We start from the raw sequence: 15,310 nt of genomic DNA, 5'->3' as shown, positions 1-15,310 counted from the left end.
GGGCACACACTGGCTCGCTGTGTTTGCTGCAAAAGGGATGTTTTTGTTTATTCCTCTCCTTAAATTGGGCTGAGCTGAAGCTGCGTGTCTGCAATATCTAGGCTTGATTTTTGCCAGCCTTTTACTGAACAAGGGACTGACCTGGTTTCTTTGCTGTCAGCTCCAAAAAAAAAAAAAGTCTCTTTGAACCACAGTGCTGACCAAACCTAAATCCATTCACTGTCGTTGTTTAAATTACAGGAAATGCTGCCTCCAAGATTGCACATTGATTTCAAAATTCTCTAGCTCATATACATTCCTGGCTGGGGAAACACACGTGGTCGTCTTTTGCTTCATATTCCTGGCTTCAGCYCATTTCTTCTGCAGCTGGTTTATTCACTGTCCAAAAATACTGGCTAAGGGATTTATCTTTTATTTTATATATATTTGGTCTTGGGATTTTTTTCTTTACTGGAATCTGTACTCTTGCCAGCTGACTTTTGAGCCTGTGGGACTATCAGTATTTTTAAACCAGTTGCTTCATTGTTTGATTTGGTTTTTCCTTTCTGTAATTTCTGTGAGGGGCTGCATGTATTGCCTCCAAATGGTTGTAAGGCAGCGTGTTAGCCAGTTCAGACGTGCAAAGTTTGGGTTGTGCTGCCTTAGGTTCTTGTCTAGGCTTTGGCCTATCCTTACGCAGAAGCATTGAAGAGAAACCACTGGCTTAAACAGAACATCAGAATGAGATCCCCACCCCTTTCTATAGTCCCCTCATGACGTGTAAAAGAGTTGGAGTGGTTTAAAGGAGCTTTAGGAACTTCTTTTCCATTAGTGGGTGGATTTTCTTGGCATAAATATGGTAGAAGACGACTGAAGTTGTCTGCAAGGAACTCGCTCACAGTCGCTGTTTCAGGGGAGTGTCAAGAGGAGCTTGAGTTTATAGTGGTTGTTGGAAACCCCAGGGAGTGCTAGAGCCCCTCGTGTGCAGGCCTTGGGAGCTGGGATTTTGGAGATGTTTGCAGCTCCAAGAGTACGGTGGTTAAAGGTTTGCTGGCCCTGCCTTTCCCTCAGCTGTGAGATCTTTYGCAGAATCTTGTAAGAGGTGTTGTCCTAAGTCTTGGTCTCAGCATGTGGAGAGACAGAAGGGTCCCAGTGCAGCCGTGCAGATGGTAAGCAGGGAAAGCAAGGCATGCAACCTGGTGGCAGGTAGTCATTTGTGGAAGACYGGTGAGTTGTGCTTTCATTTCATCTTGCATGGTGAAAGCCCTCAGTATCCTATACCAACATGCTGAGAGGCCTGTGATACTGGAATACTTGCCAGAGGTCAGTTACRTAAAGGGAATTTTGCATTCCGTATCCAACTGGAAGCAGAGCCCAACGTAGTCAGTGTGACAGAACCATGTCCTGCCCATTGCTCTGTCTCGCCCTGTCTGTCGATCTCCTCCTTCCTGAACCCTTGAATGGGAACTGTCGAGTCTACCAGTGGTTGATGAGACTCAGGCCATTGAGGGCAGTGACAGGCTACCAGTGAAGTGTGATCACGTCTGCAGTGGGGAGGTCTTAATGGGCATTTTATTTTTGTTGGATAGCTGAGATTTGAAACAATTTGCAGATCTGTGAGATGTTCTGTTGTGTTGTGCCTGATGAYATGTGTGCATCCAGCTCCTTAATTTTGGGAGATGCTGCATCAGGAGAAGGCAGCTGAACAGCTAAAGAGAGGAGCAGAGGCTGACAAGCACCACGTTCCCTCAGCCCCTGCAGCTGCTCAGGAAGTCTGTCTCCTAAAGGATTTGGCTATGACTTTGTTATTACCAATGACCATTATTGCCAATAAAGAGAGTTGATAGCTCCCAGTCTACTGGCAAGCTCACAGAAAGGTCCTTTACATGTGAATGACATTGTAAGATTAAAGCCAAAGCAACTACTGATGAAAACACAGTAGTCGTGCTGTGTGTCATGTTCCATGGTGATACCCACCTGTGCAGAGAGCCTTCTGTGACTAGTTGACTACTTCTGTCTTTTGCTTTCTCCACCACAGGCTTACACACACGTACACCCACACAGAGTCACTTACGTTTTGTTCATCTTTTATTTTGTGGCGGCCAGAGAGATGCTACTGGAAGGAGGTTCATGTATGCGATGTGTTTATGTGAGTACAGGGTTCGTGTGGTTGGCATCACGTTTCTAGTCACCCTGAGTGTGTGTGTCATGCAGGCTAAAGCAGCAGACACCATTCTCCCAGGCTTCTGCATCAGCCTCACGTGTCTGCTGCCGCTTGCGTGTCCGTGGCAGGGGAGATGCGTCAGCCGTGCAAACAGGCGTTCCTTCAGGCCCTTCCTCTGGTGACCCTCTCCGATGCTACAGTATCATTGGAGATTAGCATTTCCCTTTCTAAAAGAACCCTCTTGTTCCAGGATTTAYGCAGCTACTGTAAAAATTGGATCGAGGTTGAAATATGACATAAAACTCCCCTCAGATCCCTCAGATACTTCTGTTGCACTGGATGCAGAACTCATCAAGTTGAGTGCAACTAGCAGAGCAGTGCCCGGCCAGAGAGTAAATAAACAGGCAACTTATTCCCGAGACCATTGACAGAAGTGAATGATAGGCAATTGGGCCCATGCTTTCTAATTAGCTGCGTGATAAAACCTGATGTTTACTGCTCTTTTGGGATGGAGAGGAGAAGAAGCCTTTGGAATCAACTTCCATGCTGCTAAAAGCTGGAATTTGGCTGGAGTTGCTATTTTTTTATGGCCATCTGTTAAAGAAAAGTAAGAACATGACTTTATCAGTCTCTGCTGATTACAGCTGGAGAGATGGGTGTATGACATGTTCAGAAAAGTATCAGCAAGTGTCTAAAGAAATTGTAATCCTTTAAAAATGGCTGAGTCTTTTGGTGCTTGGCCTTTGTTTGTGATTTGTTTTTTTTTCTTTTTTTTTTTTTTTCTGTTTTGTTTTGTTTTCCAAAGAAACAAAATACGGGCTATCATTGAGAGTTTGAGGTTTTCTTCTTCTCTGGGGAGAAATAAGCATGAAGAAATAGATTGTGCAGATGCTTAATCCTAGTGTTGAATTAGTGGCCTTTCCTGTCTATATCAAAAGCAAATGTATAAAATGGCATGGTTGTTATGGGTGGAGGTTATCTGCTGCACAGGCCRGGTTTCTGGACATGATACTCAGGGTACAGGTTGTAGGTACTTTGTGTTATTCTRATTTTGGACTGTTGAAAAAAGAAGCATGTAGGATTTTGCACTGAGGAGGCATATTTTGGGTCTCTATTTCTAAAGGTGTTTGMGGCAGGGGACAAAACCAACAGTTGGAAGAACAGTTGGTCCACTTGCCTCAGGTGKGCAGTGTGATCCTGGTCAGAGCAGCACAACCAACCGTCCTCCTAGGTTCCTCTGTGTTGAAAATACAACTAYTTAGCTTTGGTAATTGTGATGCAGCTGCAAATTAACTTGCAAACTGCCCGACAGTGGCAAGTATACAAGGGTTTGCCTTTGCATGTCAAGCTTAATGCACCTTCCAAACCTAATTTATGCTTCAGAGAAGACTGATTAATGTTCGCAGGTGAATAGCGTGTTGTCTTGCCTCTTAACCTGCAGCGTGCCTGAGATTTCCTGAGTTGCCCTGGACAGGGGAATGCAAGCAAAGAGCTGCCTGCAAGCAGCTGTGCTGCTCCCACTGACCTCCGYTCACTTTGTGTCGTAGCCCGGGGCCAGGCGGGAAGAACTGCCGGGGAGCCAGTGTGGAACACACCGTGTGTGAGAACTTGCCCTGCCCTAAAGGCGTGCCGAGCTTCAGGGACCAGCAGTGCCAGGCCCATGACAGGTACACCAGCAAGAAGAAAAGCCTCCTGACAGCTGTCATTATTGATGGTAAGTTTTTCAGTATCTTCWGTAGTTCTGTGCTGTTCTTTGCAGCTTCCCAACCCATGTTGATTTAATCTGCAAGACCCCCATTTGTCAGCATGAAGGCTACGGTATGTTCCCCTTAGCTAGATCTAAAAGATGAATTACTTGTTCTTGTTGCTGCCCTGCTGTTCTTACAGCCTTTTTAACAGAGGATAGATACAGAGCTGTCAATTTTTGGACATCTTTGTGCAGTGCTGGAGGAGTAGTGCATTCACTCGCATTGTCAGTGCATTCACTCGCGTTGTCAATGCATTCACACTCTGCCCATGCATTTGCAGCTCTGCAGAAGACATATATTCCAACAACCAAATGCTTTTCTGTCCATAAAACCTCTGAAATCTAGTCTGTGCATCATTTTTGAAGCACTTGTTCCGGTTTGCAGTGCTTTCTGAGATGACAGCCCAGCTGAGAGCCATCCAGCTGGTGGTGACATTAGACAATATTCAACATCACTGCCTTCATGAAAACTTAAGCTGGTGACAAGAATCTGCAAAAGGGTTTCATTATACTACATAAATAAAATAGTAATGTTGATATGTTCGAAGTAAAGGACATGGGCAAAAAAATTGGATTGTATATAGACAGTGATATGTCTAATAACGCTCAGGTCAAATACCTTGGAGTTATTGTGGTTAGATAATGTGTAAGAACTGTGTAAGACCAGTGAAGCTCTGTAAGTGCCAGGACAGGGATAATCTTAGAAATTATTAGGAAAGAAGTGGCGAATAAACAGGAAATATCCACATGCCTCTGTATAAATCTTCTATCTACAGCTACTCCCATGGGTAACGTAGCAGAGTGGCTTAGGATGGAGAGGGAAGAAAGCAGCAAATGCCATCTCAGACCATGCTGGACACATCCCAGTTCATCTTTGTTGACATTTTTGCTTCCTTTGGGTGCTGATAGGGTCCACCTGAGAGCATTAAGCTGAGAGTAGAATCTGACCTCAAAGGAGAGTGTTTCTTATTGAATCCCTGTGGTCTCTCTTGCAGCAAAGCCTGTCTCCCACTTAGTGGGGTTCCCTGAGTGCCAGGGAGGTTCTGTAAGCTATTTGCAGTGCTTAGAGCTTTCTTGAATAGGTATATTATCTACAATAGAAGCAGCCTTATCCAGAAACCTGCTGGACACTTCCAAAGCCCTTCTCAAGAGATCAAAACAACAGCATGTTTTCAGGAATAATCAAATCCTCTAAAACTGCAGCTCAGCATTTTTCAATGATTCCTGCCTAAAAAGATTTTGTTATTATGGCTCATTCGGAGATACACAGCTCTTGTGCTTTGCTGATGACTTCACTGAAGTCCATTTTAACTGCCTCATTCATAAAAAGGGCTGCAGACATAAGTTCTAAATTCCTGAGTTTTCAGAATGCTATAGGGAGACTGTACATTCTGAAAGGGAAGAAAGGAAGACAGGAAGAAAGAAAAATCTGCTTCTGCTTGCAAGAATCTTGTTCCCAGTGGTGGAGTCACCATCAGGACTTTCCCAAGTGGACAAAGGCTTCTCTTGGGCAATATCTACAGAGCACCGTTCTGGTAGTTTAACCCTTTTATGCCAAGCCTTGACCTGACCCAGATAACACAGCAATTCCAAAAAATAGGTCTTTTTTTTTTTCCAGACTTTTTACGGTGGTTTCAGTTGCAGAAAATTCTCTCAATTTTCTTTTTTTTTGGTGGAGGGAGATGCTGTTTCGTGGTCAGCTGAGAACTATCCAAGCTTCTAGGACAAAGATAACCAGCATGGTGCTGGATTTGCCACCTGAGCCATTTCATCCCAGTTTCCTAGGCTGCAGCATGGCATGTGGTCAGACCAACCAGCTCCAACTTCCTATGTCCATAACTGGCTTTTGTGGCTCACTAGAGAGTAAACCTAAGGCTGCAAATTAGAAATGTCTTGTGCCTGGTTACAGAACCAGATGAGTGTTTCTTGCAGATGCAGAAAGAAGGGCTGTGCAGAGGTGGTCAGACCAGTGGTCTCCTTACAAGCTCTTCTTTCAGCAGCTTTCCCAGCTTCTCCTGCCAACTGAAATCAAAATCTAGTTCCTGATCATTTGCTGTGCATCATACAAAAAGCAGGAAGTTTGAATCTCCACAGGATGCACTTGCAGTTCCTTCCTCAAGCAGGATGGGCAGAGAACAGCTCAGTTTGGCACCCCAGTGTTGGTGTTTTTTTAGGCACGTTGGAGGACCCATGCATTGTTCTCTGGTTCCTTTTTGCAGCACATCCAAGCACGACACTCATAAAATATAGACACAGACCCAAACCAGCCTTGAACTAATCTTCTACACTGCACTTGAGCTCTGCTTATATGTGTTAATGAGCTGGGTTGCAAATTTTTGATTTTATTGGGAATTTAGACTTGGTCCGTTGTATTAACAAAGCTTCTCCTTTCTGACTAAGCATAACAAAACATGTTTTTGTTTGAGTTTCAGTAGGTTCTTCCATGGATAAAGTCTGAGTAGCAGAGCGCTCCAAATAAAAGACATTACATTGCCTACACATCTGTTCCTTAAACGTATGGCAAATGCAGTCTGCAAATCCTGACGTCTGCCCTATGCTGCCAGTTAATAACACAAACCGTGAAAAAGCTTTTTTCCTTAACTCCTTCTCTAGTTAAACTTGATAGTAGGTCTTCCAGAGTGAAGACCTAAGTATCTAACATTGTGCTTGCCACTAGTATGGCAAATGGAAATGTTCTCCAACAAAATATTTTAGATGAATTTGTGAGTGCTTTCTGCAGATATCCCAGCTGTATAGTTTCTTGGCAGAAATACTTGTAGGACCAGGAATACCAGTATAAATAACAGAAGGTAATATGTATACAAAAAAGTGTTTTTATGGGAAAACTAAGGCAGACAGTTTATTCAGTCCATCAAGAGCAGAAGTGGACTGGAAACCGTTTGTCTTTCTAAAATCACCTGATGTAGCCTGAATTTTGTTTGAGATGCTCACACATTTCAGTAACCTGTGAATGACCAAGCTCATCAGTTTAACCCTTTGAATGTACCCTAGATGTAATGAAATGTAATGAAATGACAGGCCTGTACTGGAGGTCTTACGTTCCCTCAAAGATGCAGATGTCACTAGGTGCTGTTGTGTACCCCTTTATGCAGCGACTTCATGACATTGCTCAGTTGCCATTTCCCCAAGCACTTATTTGAGCTGCTCCTCAAGGAAGTTGCCTGTGTGTTTCTTTTTCCAGATAAGCCCTGTGAGCTCTTCTGCTCTCCGCTGGGAAAGGATTCCCCCGTGCTGGTGACGGACAGAGTCCTTGATGGCACTCCCTGCGGGCCCTACGAGACTGACCTCTGTGTACATGGCAAGTGCCAGGTGGAGTAACTTTCTCTTATTTCCAGTGATGCATAGCATGGGATGGATGTTTATGTCCTAAAAGAGCAAAATCCACGTGGGTGGCTGGGAGGTTGTCCCAGAGGTGAGAGGGCAGCCCTGGTTTCCAAGACCAGTTGCAAGGGCTCCACAGATCTTTCTTTTGATCTTTGAATTGTGATAAATGCCCAAGATGTGAGATTATTGCTGAACAGCTGGGAACATTCACTGATCACAGTCAGTTGTGTGTCATCATCATCAAGTGGTTCAGGAAGGGAGTGGAAATCTGGCTTGCTTAACTGCTCCGTTTTGGCTACTAGTGCAGTCGCTGGAGGAATGATGGTGCTGCAGGATTATAAATTGTTGCTATAGCCTCTTGTGTCACATTTTTAGCATCATGGTCCTTTTCTGTTCTGTCTGGAACTAGAAGTCTAGAAATGCTGAGGACATTTTTCATTGTCATTTGCTTTTTGGCTCTTGGAGTTGCATGAGCCAGTAGCTTTACCCATTTAGCCTTACATCTGTGTGATTTTGTTACCTGTACTACTAGACAACACCAAGATGAATTAGTGTTGGGGCTCATCAGAAGTGTTTGAATGCCTGTTTCCCTTGCAGTAAGGAAAAGCTTTCCTTCCTGATCGAAATCTCATGCTAAACCTCCAAGCAACAGGGAATGTAGGTTTAGAGGAGGAAATCCTGCAGCCTGCAGCACGGCCTAAACCAGCTTCCTTTGCCTTTCMTCTGCGCTGCCCTGTGCTCAGGTCACAGAGCGAGTTGGAGGGAGCATAGGGCAGGCTTCCTTCTGCTGTGCAACAAGAGCTGGTGGTTCCTGCATGGACTAGCTAAGGCCCAAACACGTTCATTTCCTTTCATCTCTGGTCAAACAAGCTAACGATCTCCAAGTTAACTATCTTCAGGTTTTATTTCTTTCCTTGGAGTAAAGGTGATGATGGTTTGCACAAAGATGCAGCTGGGGGGAGGCTGCAGTCAGGGCATGGTGGGGTKATCCTTGTGATAAATCTCTTCCATACTGTTTGCTGGGCAGTGAGACAGTTGATAATGCAGCACRTTGAATGATTAGTTGCCCATCTCTTAGAGTTGCAGTTTCTGATTCCTTGAAAATTCAGGAGAAATTGTGTGGACCCCTGGTAACTATGARCATAGGGAACTGGGAGAGGGAAGGAAGAGAATAGAACATTGAAATAAAGATCTTAAAGAAAAAGAAGGAAGCTAGGATGGGTATTGCTAGCAGTGCGTAGCAGTTGTCCTCAAGGCTTTTGTCATGGGCACTAAGACACTTAGTGGCTTTTCTCTCTCTGACCCATGTGGCATGTGTTCAAAATCTGCTCCACACACATTAGTAACGTGAAAGAAGTTTGAGTCAGCTACTCCAACTTGCCAGTTCTGGATTCTTCGGGGCAGTTTTTTCTCCAAATTTTTCCTAGTCCTGATTTTTTTCCTGTGSAATGAGTTCCTCTCTTCCCTATTACCAAGCCTATTGTAGCCACCAGAGCAGCTTTCTAGCATCACCCTTTACCTCCAATAACTTCATTGGACATGTGCTAGTTTGCCTCAAGGGCAGGGCACAAGGCACACCATCTGTCAGCTAGTGAGCAGTGGTTAAGAGCTATGAATTTCTGTTGCTTTGAGCTCTCCAGGCAGGGAGGTGAGTGAACCCAATATTCTTATAGGGATAGGAAAGGTTTCCAGTTTATTCATATGAAGAATCTGAACAGCACTGGTTGCTGGGGAACCAGCACAGGGAGGCAATTCTTTATATGCTGTTCAGTACTGAGTGCCCTGCATGGAGCCAGGTCCATGGTAGAACCCATACGACCTTTTATTTTCCCTGCTATTTTCAGTTGTACCTAAAAAGCTGAGAAATCCATTAAAAACCTTTTATAGTCAGGGCAGCTGYGCACCTCCAGCTGTGTGCCATTGACCGTTGCACATTGACATTGCTGGGCTGGCCAGCTTTACTGCTCCAGACATTCAGATCAGCCACAAGCAGTAAATCAGACATTATGGCAATGCATGTTTTCTTCTTCCAGTGAGAAGCAGTAGCCAGCTCCCCTCCAAATGAAAGCCTTTATGAGCACAGAGCTTTGGAGGTACATCTTGAAAYTGCACTCTAACTCGGGGGCAACTGCCTTTAACTGTGCAGAGAGGTGATGACAGCTGCAGAACATTCAGTCCGTTTGCATCTGGCTGGGAGAAAATGCAAAATGATCAAGCGGAGCAGATTTGAAAGTCTCATGTACTCATTTATCATACTCCCTTAAATGCACTTCAGTGCTGAGAATCGCTGTGTGTAACTTCGTACTCCATTTACTACAGATTCTTGTCTAACTAGTTACCTCTTAAACCAATTTAATCAGACATTCATTTAATTACGCTTCTCATTTCTTTACCCAGTGTAGACAAAGCCTCACAGTAAGCATTGCAGGGGTCCTGGAGAAGAGAATAAGTGCTGAAATCAGAGGGTGGTATTGCTGTTACTCATTTTCTTGCATAATCCTTCAAGTTAAAGGCTTTTTAAAAGCAGGAATAACACGTTTCCAGTGTAACAGATGTTTGCAGAAGCCACTGCCTGCAAACACATAACCCAGCAAGTGTGACAGCTTTTTTCCCTTCACGAGTTAGGWGTTCCTGAACAAAACTCATGCATTYTTGTTGGAGAAATGAATGGAGGTGAATGTGGCAAAGAAAAAACGCTCTTGTAAGGTGAGGGGAGTTTAGAGAAGAGAAGCATTGACACATTTCTTTCAAACACACTCAGTTTTATCCCGTCCTTATGTAGAAGAGTGGTCTTTCAGAATGAACATTTTATTCTTGAAGTGATAGAAGCATGCCAGCATAAGGACAAAATATAAACTATGTAAGAGCTTCAGGAGCTGGTCTCCAAATTGAGGGCAATGCTCTAAAGTTGTAATTTTAGTAGAAGCATTGCAGGGTGAGAATGACAGCACTTATTCCTGCCATCTCCTGAACAAACATAGATGCCATGTCCAGTGTGTACAGAGAGCTCAGACTTCTTGAAATGCACAATTTTCTAATAAGGGTAATTCTTTCACTTGGAATTTTTCGGAGACAGTAAATCTGTAACAGGCTGGAAAACAGCAGCAGTGTCATGAAGCTGATGATGTGGAAAATGAGTGCAGCAAAAGGCTCTGCAGCCTCTCCTCTCTCCTGCCTTCACAAGGCTTGCTCTTGCTGGCAGGGACGCTTCCTTCATGGKGAAGCAGTGCAACCTGCGGCTCACRTTGCTTTCATCTTCTCCTGTTTCTCTTTAAGGAACAACTGGCTTTCAGTGAGAAGGTTTCRCTGAGATTTTACTCTTTGAAGCCTKCTTGATGTGTGTTTCTCACAGAGCCCACATTGGTAGCAGAGCACTTTCTGACATCTTCAGTTTCTAAGGTGCTCGAGTTCTTTGTTCTGTTTGTGCTGCTAATGYTAGCACCAAACTCTTGGCAGAAGTGGCACTGAAAAAGGTGTCAGATGTCACACAGCAGCAATGTGGGCAGAGAACCAGCTGCTTTGCTGACTCGTGTGATGCAAGTGACTCTGTGCTGGCTCCTCTCAAAGGAGACTTAGTCTGAGACTMAAGAGAGCAGGAAAGAACTTCCTAATGGAGACCACAGGTTGTACATGAGGGTGTAATCTAAGGTCGCTTTGAAAACTGTATCCTGTACAGCAGARCTTGGCTGAAGATCATGGGCAGTCTTTGCTGTGATTTAGCCATTTAAGATGGGAAGATGTTTTGGCTTTATCTAGTTTTCACATGAGTGTTTTGCCGTGTCACAGCTATTTTTAACTTGTCGGTGAAATCTACAGTATATTCACTGCTGACAAGCCACAAACTAGACTATTTTGACACAGCAAAAACATTGTGGACTAACTTCCTTCTAAAACCAGTTGTTGTAGATAAGTATAAAATTCAAGTCTAAATTGGAAACTGGYCACATGTTCAAAAATAGCTTTTCCAGATTAGATGACCAGAGCGTCAGGAGAAGACCACAATGAACAGAGGTAAAATTGTAGTTGTCAGCTGCAGGAGCAGGACCAGTCGTTGGCAAACCCATTTTGGTGCATCCAGCACCAACTTTTGCTTTGATCGATGCATGGAGTTCTGCCTCCTTGAGTATTTTCCACTCATACTCTTGCATTACAAACTATGGTACAAGATCTTCTAGGTAGGGTAACTTGTCTCCATACAACAGCTTGGTTAGCACTGGGTTTGGTTAGTTATTCAGACCGTGCTCACAAAGTCCAGGAGGTTGTTTGAACTACAGATACCTCCTCTATAGTAACCTCTGCAGTTCCTGGCTCTGAAGCAATATAATCTGAGACCTAGAAAGAATAGCAGAGCTTTCGGTGAATAGAGAGTGGCAACAAAAAGCAGGATTTTGTCAGTATTCTACTACTTTCTTAGTGTACTTTGCAATGGGATGTGAAAAAAAAAAATGCTGTTACCCTGCTATTCTTTTGTGTTAGTGCACAAAGAACATGAAATAGCCTTTCATTGTGTGACCCACCTGAGAGACTTCAGGCCAAGAGGCTTGTGGCTCTAACAGCGAAGTATCAACTAGGAGGGAAGCTATAGATGTATCGTGTCCTGATAAGCCTATGTTCTTTTCCCATCCAGAATTGATATGTCTCTTTAAAAGAGTACTTGATATCAAATCGAGTGTTATCTGCACCCTGCTGACATTTGTACTAATCAGAACAGTGAATTTGAAGGTATCAGTTGAGATGAGACTGGTTTGGAAGAGTCAGAGGTAGCCACAGAAAGCAGCCAAAGAACAGAAGCAAAGGAGTTCCTTATGGGAAAGGCCTCAGGGTGGGGAAGGACGTTGTATTATTTGCACCTTCTTATAGCCTGTTCTGCTGCCAAAACTCAGGGCTCTTGTCACRCAGCCTTCAGGCTCTGTATGTGAAAGGATGAAGGCTAGGAGAATAATTTGATGTAGAATCAGCATGGTCTGTTACATGATCAATTTGTAAAATGGCACATTTGCATCAATATTTATATTTGATCCATTGAGACAGCTAGTTAGTTCAGCATGTGGGAAGCATTATAGTTTTGTGAGCCTACATTGTCATTTCTTRCACAGGGTGGGTGTATATATCAGAAATAATTGTGTTTATGTAGCAAAACATACCCAGGCTGTATCAATTGAGCTTGTGTGTAGGCATTCAAAATAAAAATATCATTAAAATACCCAAGCAATACAGAATATAGTTCACACACTGAAGAATCCAAGTGATGTGCATGCAGAAGAGTTTTCCTTCGCTGGAGCCAGCGATGACTAAAGCTGGAAATACCACCCAACAAGCAGTATTTTCAGATGTCTAGTTATATGAGTGAGAAGGGAGGAGGAGGGAAAGAAGGAAGAGCAGACTGACGTATCRGCTCAAAGAGAGGGGACTTCAGGCCTTTGGCTCAGCAAATGTGCCAATGTTAAGGTCAGTGGATATTTCCAAACCAGAGTGTCAGAGTAGGAGACTGCCTGAGTTGAAGGTCAGTAAGAAGCCCATGGATGTAGCTGTGACCCCTCCTTGTTGAGGGCTTGAAAATGCAGAAGACTCTCTCTACCTTTCCTGCCAGCACTCCTGTATTTCAGTGCAGGCAAGGGACCAGCTATAGCTCAAAATCACTTTTACTTGTCCAGTGGATGCTGCTAACTGCAGCACTGCTGGCTTTCAGGCAGCTGGAACTCCTGGGCAGCGTTAACGCCACTGCATTTGCAAAAATTACGGACGTCACTGTCTGACTCAATGTCACATACTCCAGGGAACTTCCAGGCATCCAAGAGAAGGGCTGAAACTGGCAAATCAATCCACRTGCTCCCCCAGAGGAACAAATGGTGGCTAGAACCAGGCTAGTTTTTCATTTTTTGTTCTTCCCTCTGAATGGAGAAGAGCTCCAGTTATCAAATGCCCTGCTCTCTCCTTAGGAGATCATATTGGCAACAGTACAAAACTGCTTTGCTTCTCAGCCCACTTGAGAATGATGCATGTGAAAGTATCCAGTTATTCTGGATGGACTGGTCCATGCATCCAGCCATTTATCTCCAGGGTAGCAGTTGGATCAGAAAACACGACATTTTTCCATGCAAGATTTTTCTATGTGCAGCTTCCCTTTTGCACTTATGCTTCTTATTAAAAAAAGATTCCCTTACCTTGATCAGTACCCTGGACTGCACAGGAAGCAGCACAGAACAAGTTTTAGAGATGGTAAAAATCAAATAACTGCTTTGAGTGATTTGGGATTTACGGGATTGTTTCTTACTGTGAAAACTTGCGTTTGGAACAGTGCAGCGTGGGATTTGCCCTTTGCATACCAGTGAATAAGTCCTCATGTCTTTGAAAGCCTCCTGGAGACTGAGAAAAGCTTCATATATTTTAACTGCTGACAGCCTAATACAATGTGGCAGTGAGAAGCTGCTGATGTGCACACTCCATGGATCTCCCCCGGCCTGGTGGGGCTTAGTGTTCACGGTGCCTCTGGCCCAGAGCAGGGGCTTTCGCACCTGGGGGAAGCCCAGAGCTGCCCCTCTGCCCTACACAGCACCCCATGGAGCTGACATCAGTCTCCTTGCATCTTGCCAATCCATGGTTCAAGCACTGCTGAAGAACCTTTTCCTCCTGGCCAGGATTTTTTTGCTTCCTGAACCTTCTAGCTCTGTCTCTTCCCCTTTACCTGCATTTGCAGCCTGTAAAATTTTTAAGGCATCCAAGTGACTGAGGTGGTCAGTGTAACACATTTCTAAAAGGCTTCGAAGCTTTTGGAAATCCACTGTCAAATCTTGAGAAAAGCTGTTTCATTATGTACCATTATTAAATGTACTTTTACTTTGGAAGTGATTGGAAAGCTTGGGTAGGGGGAAATGAGCTCTGATGTTTATAGAGACAAGAATGAAGTGCTTCCAAGGTATTTTTCCTCCATAAAGTGTCCATAAAGCCAAGAAAACATTTTATTCTCTTGTAAGAAGCCATTTCCTAGCCCAAATCCAGCAAGGATGTTACCTCTCAAGACCTGGGCTGCCAGGGAGAGGTTGCCCTGTAAAGGGTGAGTGCCACAGGATGGAATATATCAAGGGCCATTTCCCCTTTCTCCAATCCCAGGGAGCTGGAGCAAAGATGAAAGGCAAAAAGCAGCAAAGCCCACGCTTGCTACCACCTCATTCTCTGCCTGCATCCCTTCCAGCCCTGCAGACTCCTCTGCAGCGCTGGGAGTAAGTGTGGTTCAACACTCACTGCATTCCCTTTATTAATTTGTATGCTCATACAGTGCTAATAACAATGGAGTACAATGAAAGATAGCACAAAAGCCTTAAATTAAATACAGCCTTTCCAGTGTCTCAGTGGGGTGGCAGACAGGCATATATTTCCAGCTGCCTTTCAGCAATGCCATTAATAAACCATATTTATTTTCCTGGAAAGGAGAACTGCTGGGACATCCTTCTGTTTTGAGAGCAGAATCACATTCAAAGTCCTTAAATCATTGTTGGACATAGGTGTGAAGTTTAGCTTGGAGAATTGCAACTGCCAGAAAGTCTGTGGTCTTCTACCTTATTTCACTTCCCCTTTATACAGTTTTTCTTAGTTGGTGTCCATCAATTTACATGCTGTTCTAGTTAATAAGCAGCATTGTCTTGTATGTGTTTATGTGTTTATGTGTTTAAAGCAATCATTCTTTCTCWGCATTTGTCTTTCCCTAGTGATTGACTCAGACAAACACTGCACCAAAACATGACTGATTTCTGGGAGTTTTTGCTCCCTGAAGTACATTTGGACTGTGGAGTGGCCAATGTAAGGAGAAGGATTGAGCTCAAGTCCAAATTACACTGCTTAGATAATACAGTCTCAGATAAACAGTCCAAGTTCTCTTAACGTTCCCCATTTTCCTTATTTTTCAGAATGTTTATTATTTTGATTTTTCCTTAAGATATCTCTCCAACTTTTCTCTGGCTTCCCTTTAAGAAGGCCAGGAAATTAGAGACCCAACAGCCTCTTTCAGAGAATTATTAGTGACAGTGCCACTAACTCATTTGCCAAGAAATTGTTTACCTACAGAGAATAAATCTTCA

The 15,310-nt window shown here is 43.8% G+C and overlaps 1 protein-coding gene across 1 annotated transcript in view; it reads left to right on the top strand.

Annotated features, from left to right (window-relative positions):
* The window catches only part of ADAMTS17 (ADAM metallopeptidase with thrombospondin type 1 motif 17), a 148,025-nt gene that overhangs the window by 80,863 nt on the left and 51,852 nt on the right, over positions 1–15,310 (top strand). Inside the window, exons 11-12 of the mRNA XM_026040591.1 lie at positions 3,691–3,857; positions 7,093–7,220. Of these exons, the coding sequence (XP_025896376.1) occupies positions 3,691–3,857; positions 7,093–7,220 (295 nt within the window). The remainder of the gene's footprint in view (positions 1–3,690; positions 3,858–7,092; positions 7,221–15,310) is intronic.

This window comes from Nothoprocta perdicaria, unplaced genomic scaffold, assembly GCF_003342845.1.
Source record: "Nothoprocta perdicaria isolate Ctin4 unplaced genomic scaffold, notPer1 scaffold_26, whole genome shotgun sequence".
Lineage (NCBI taxonomy): Eukaryota > Metazoa > Chordata > Aves > Tinamiformes > Tinamidae > Nothoprocta > Nothoprocta perdicaria.
This window is presented reverse-complemented; position numbering and strand designations above follow the sequence as displayed.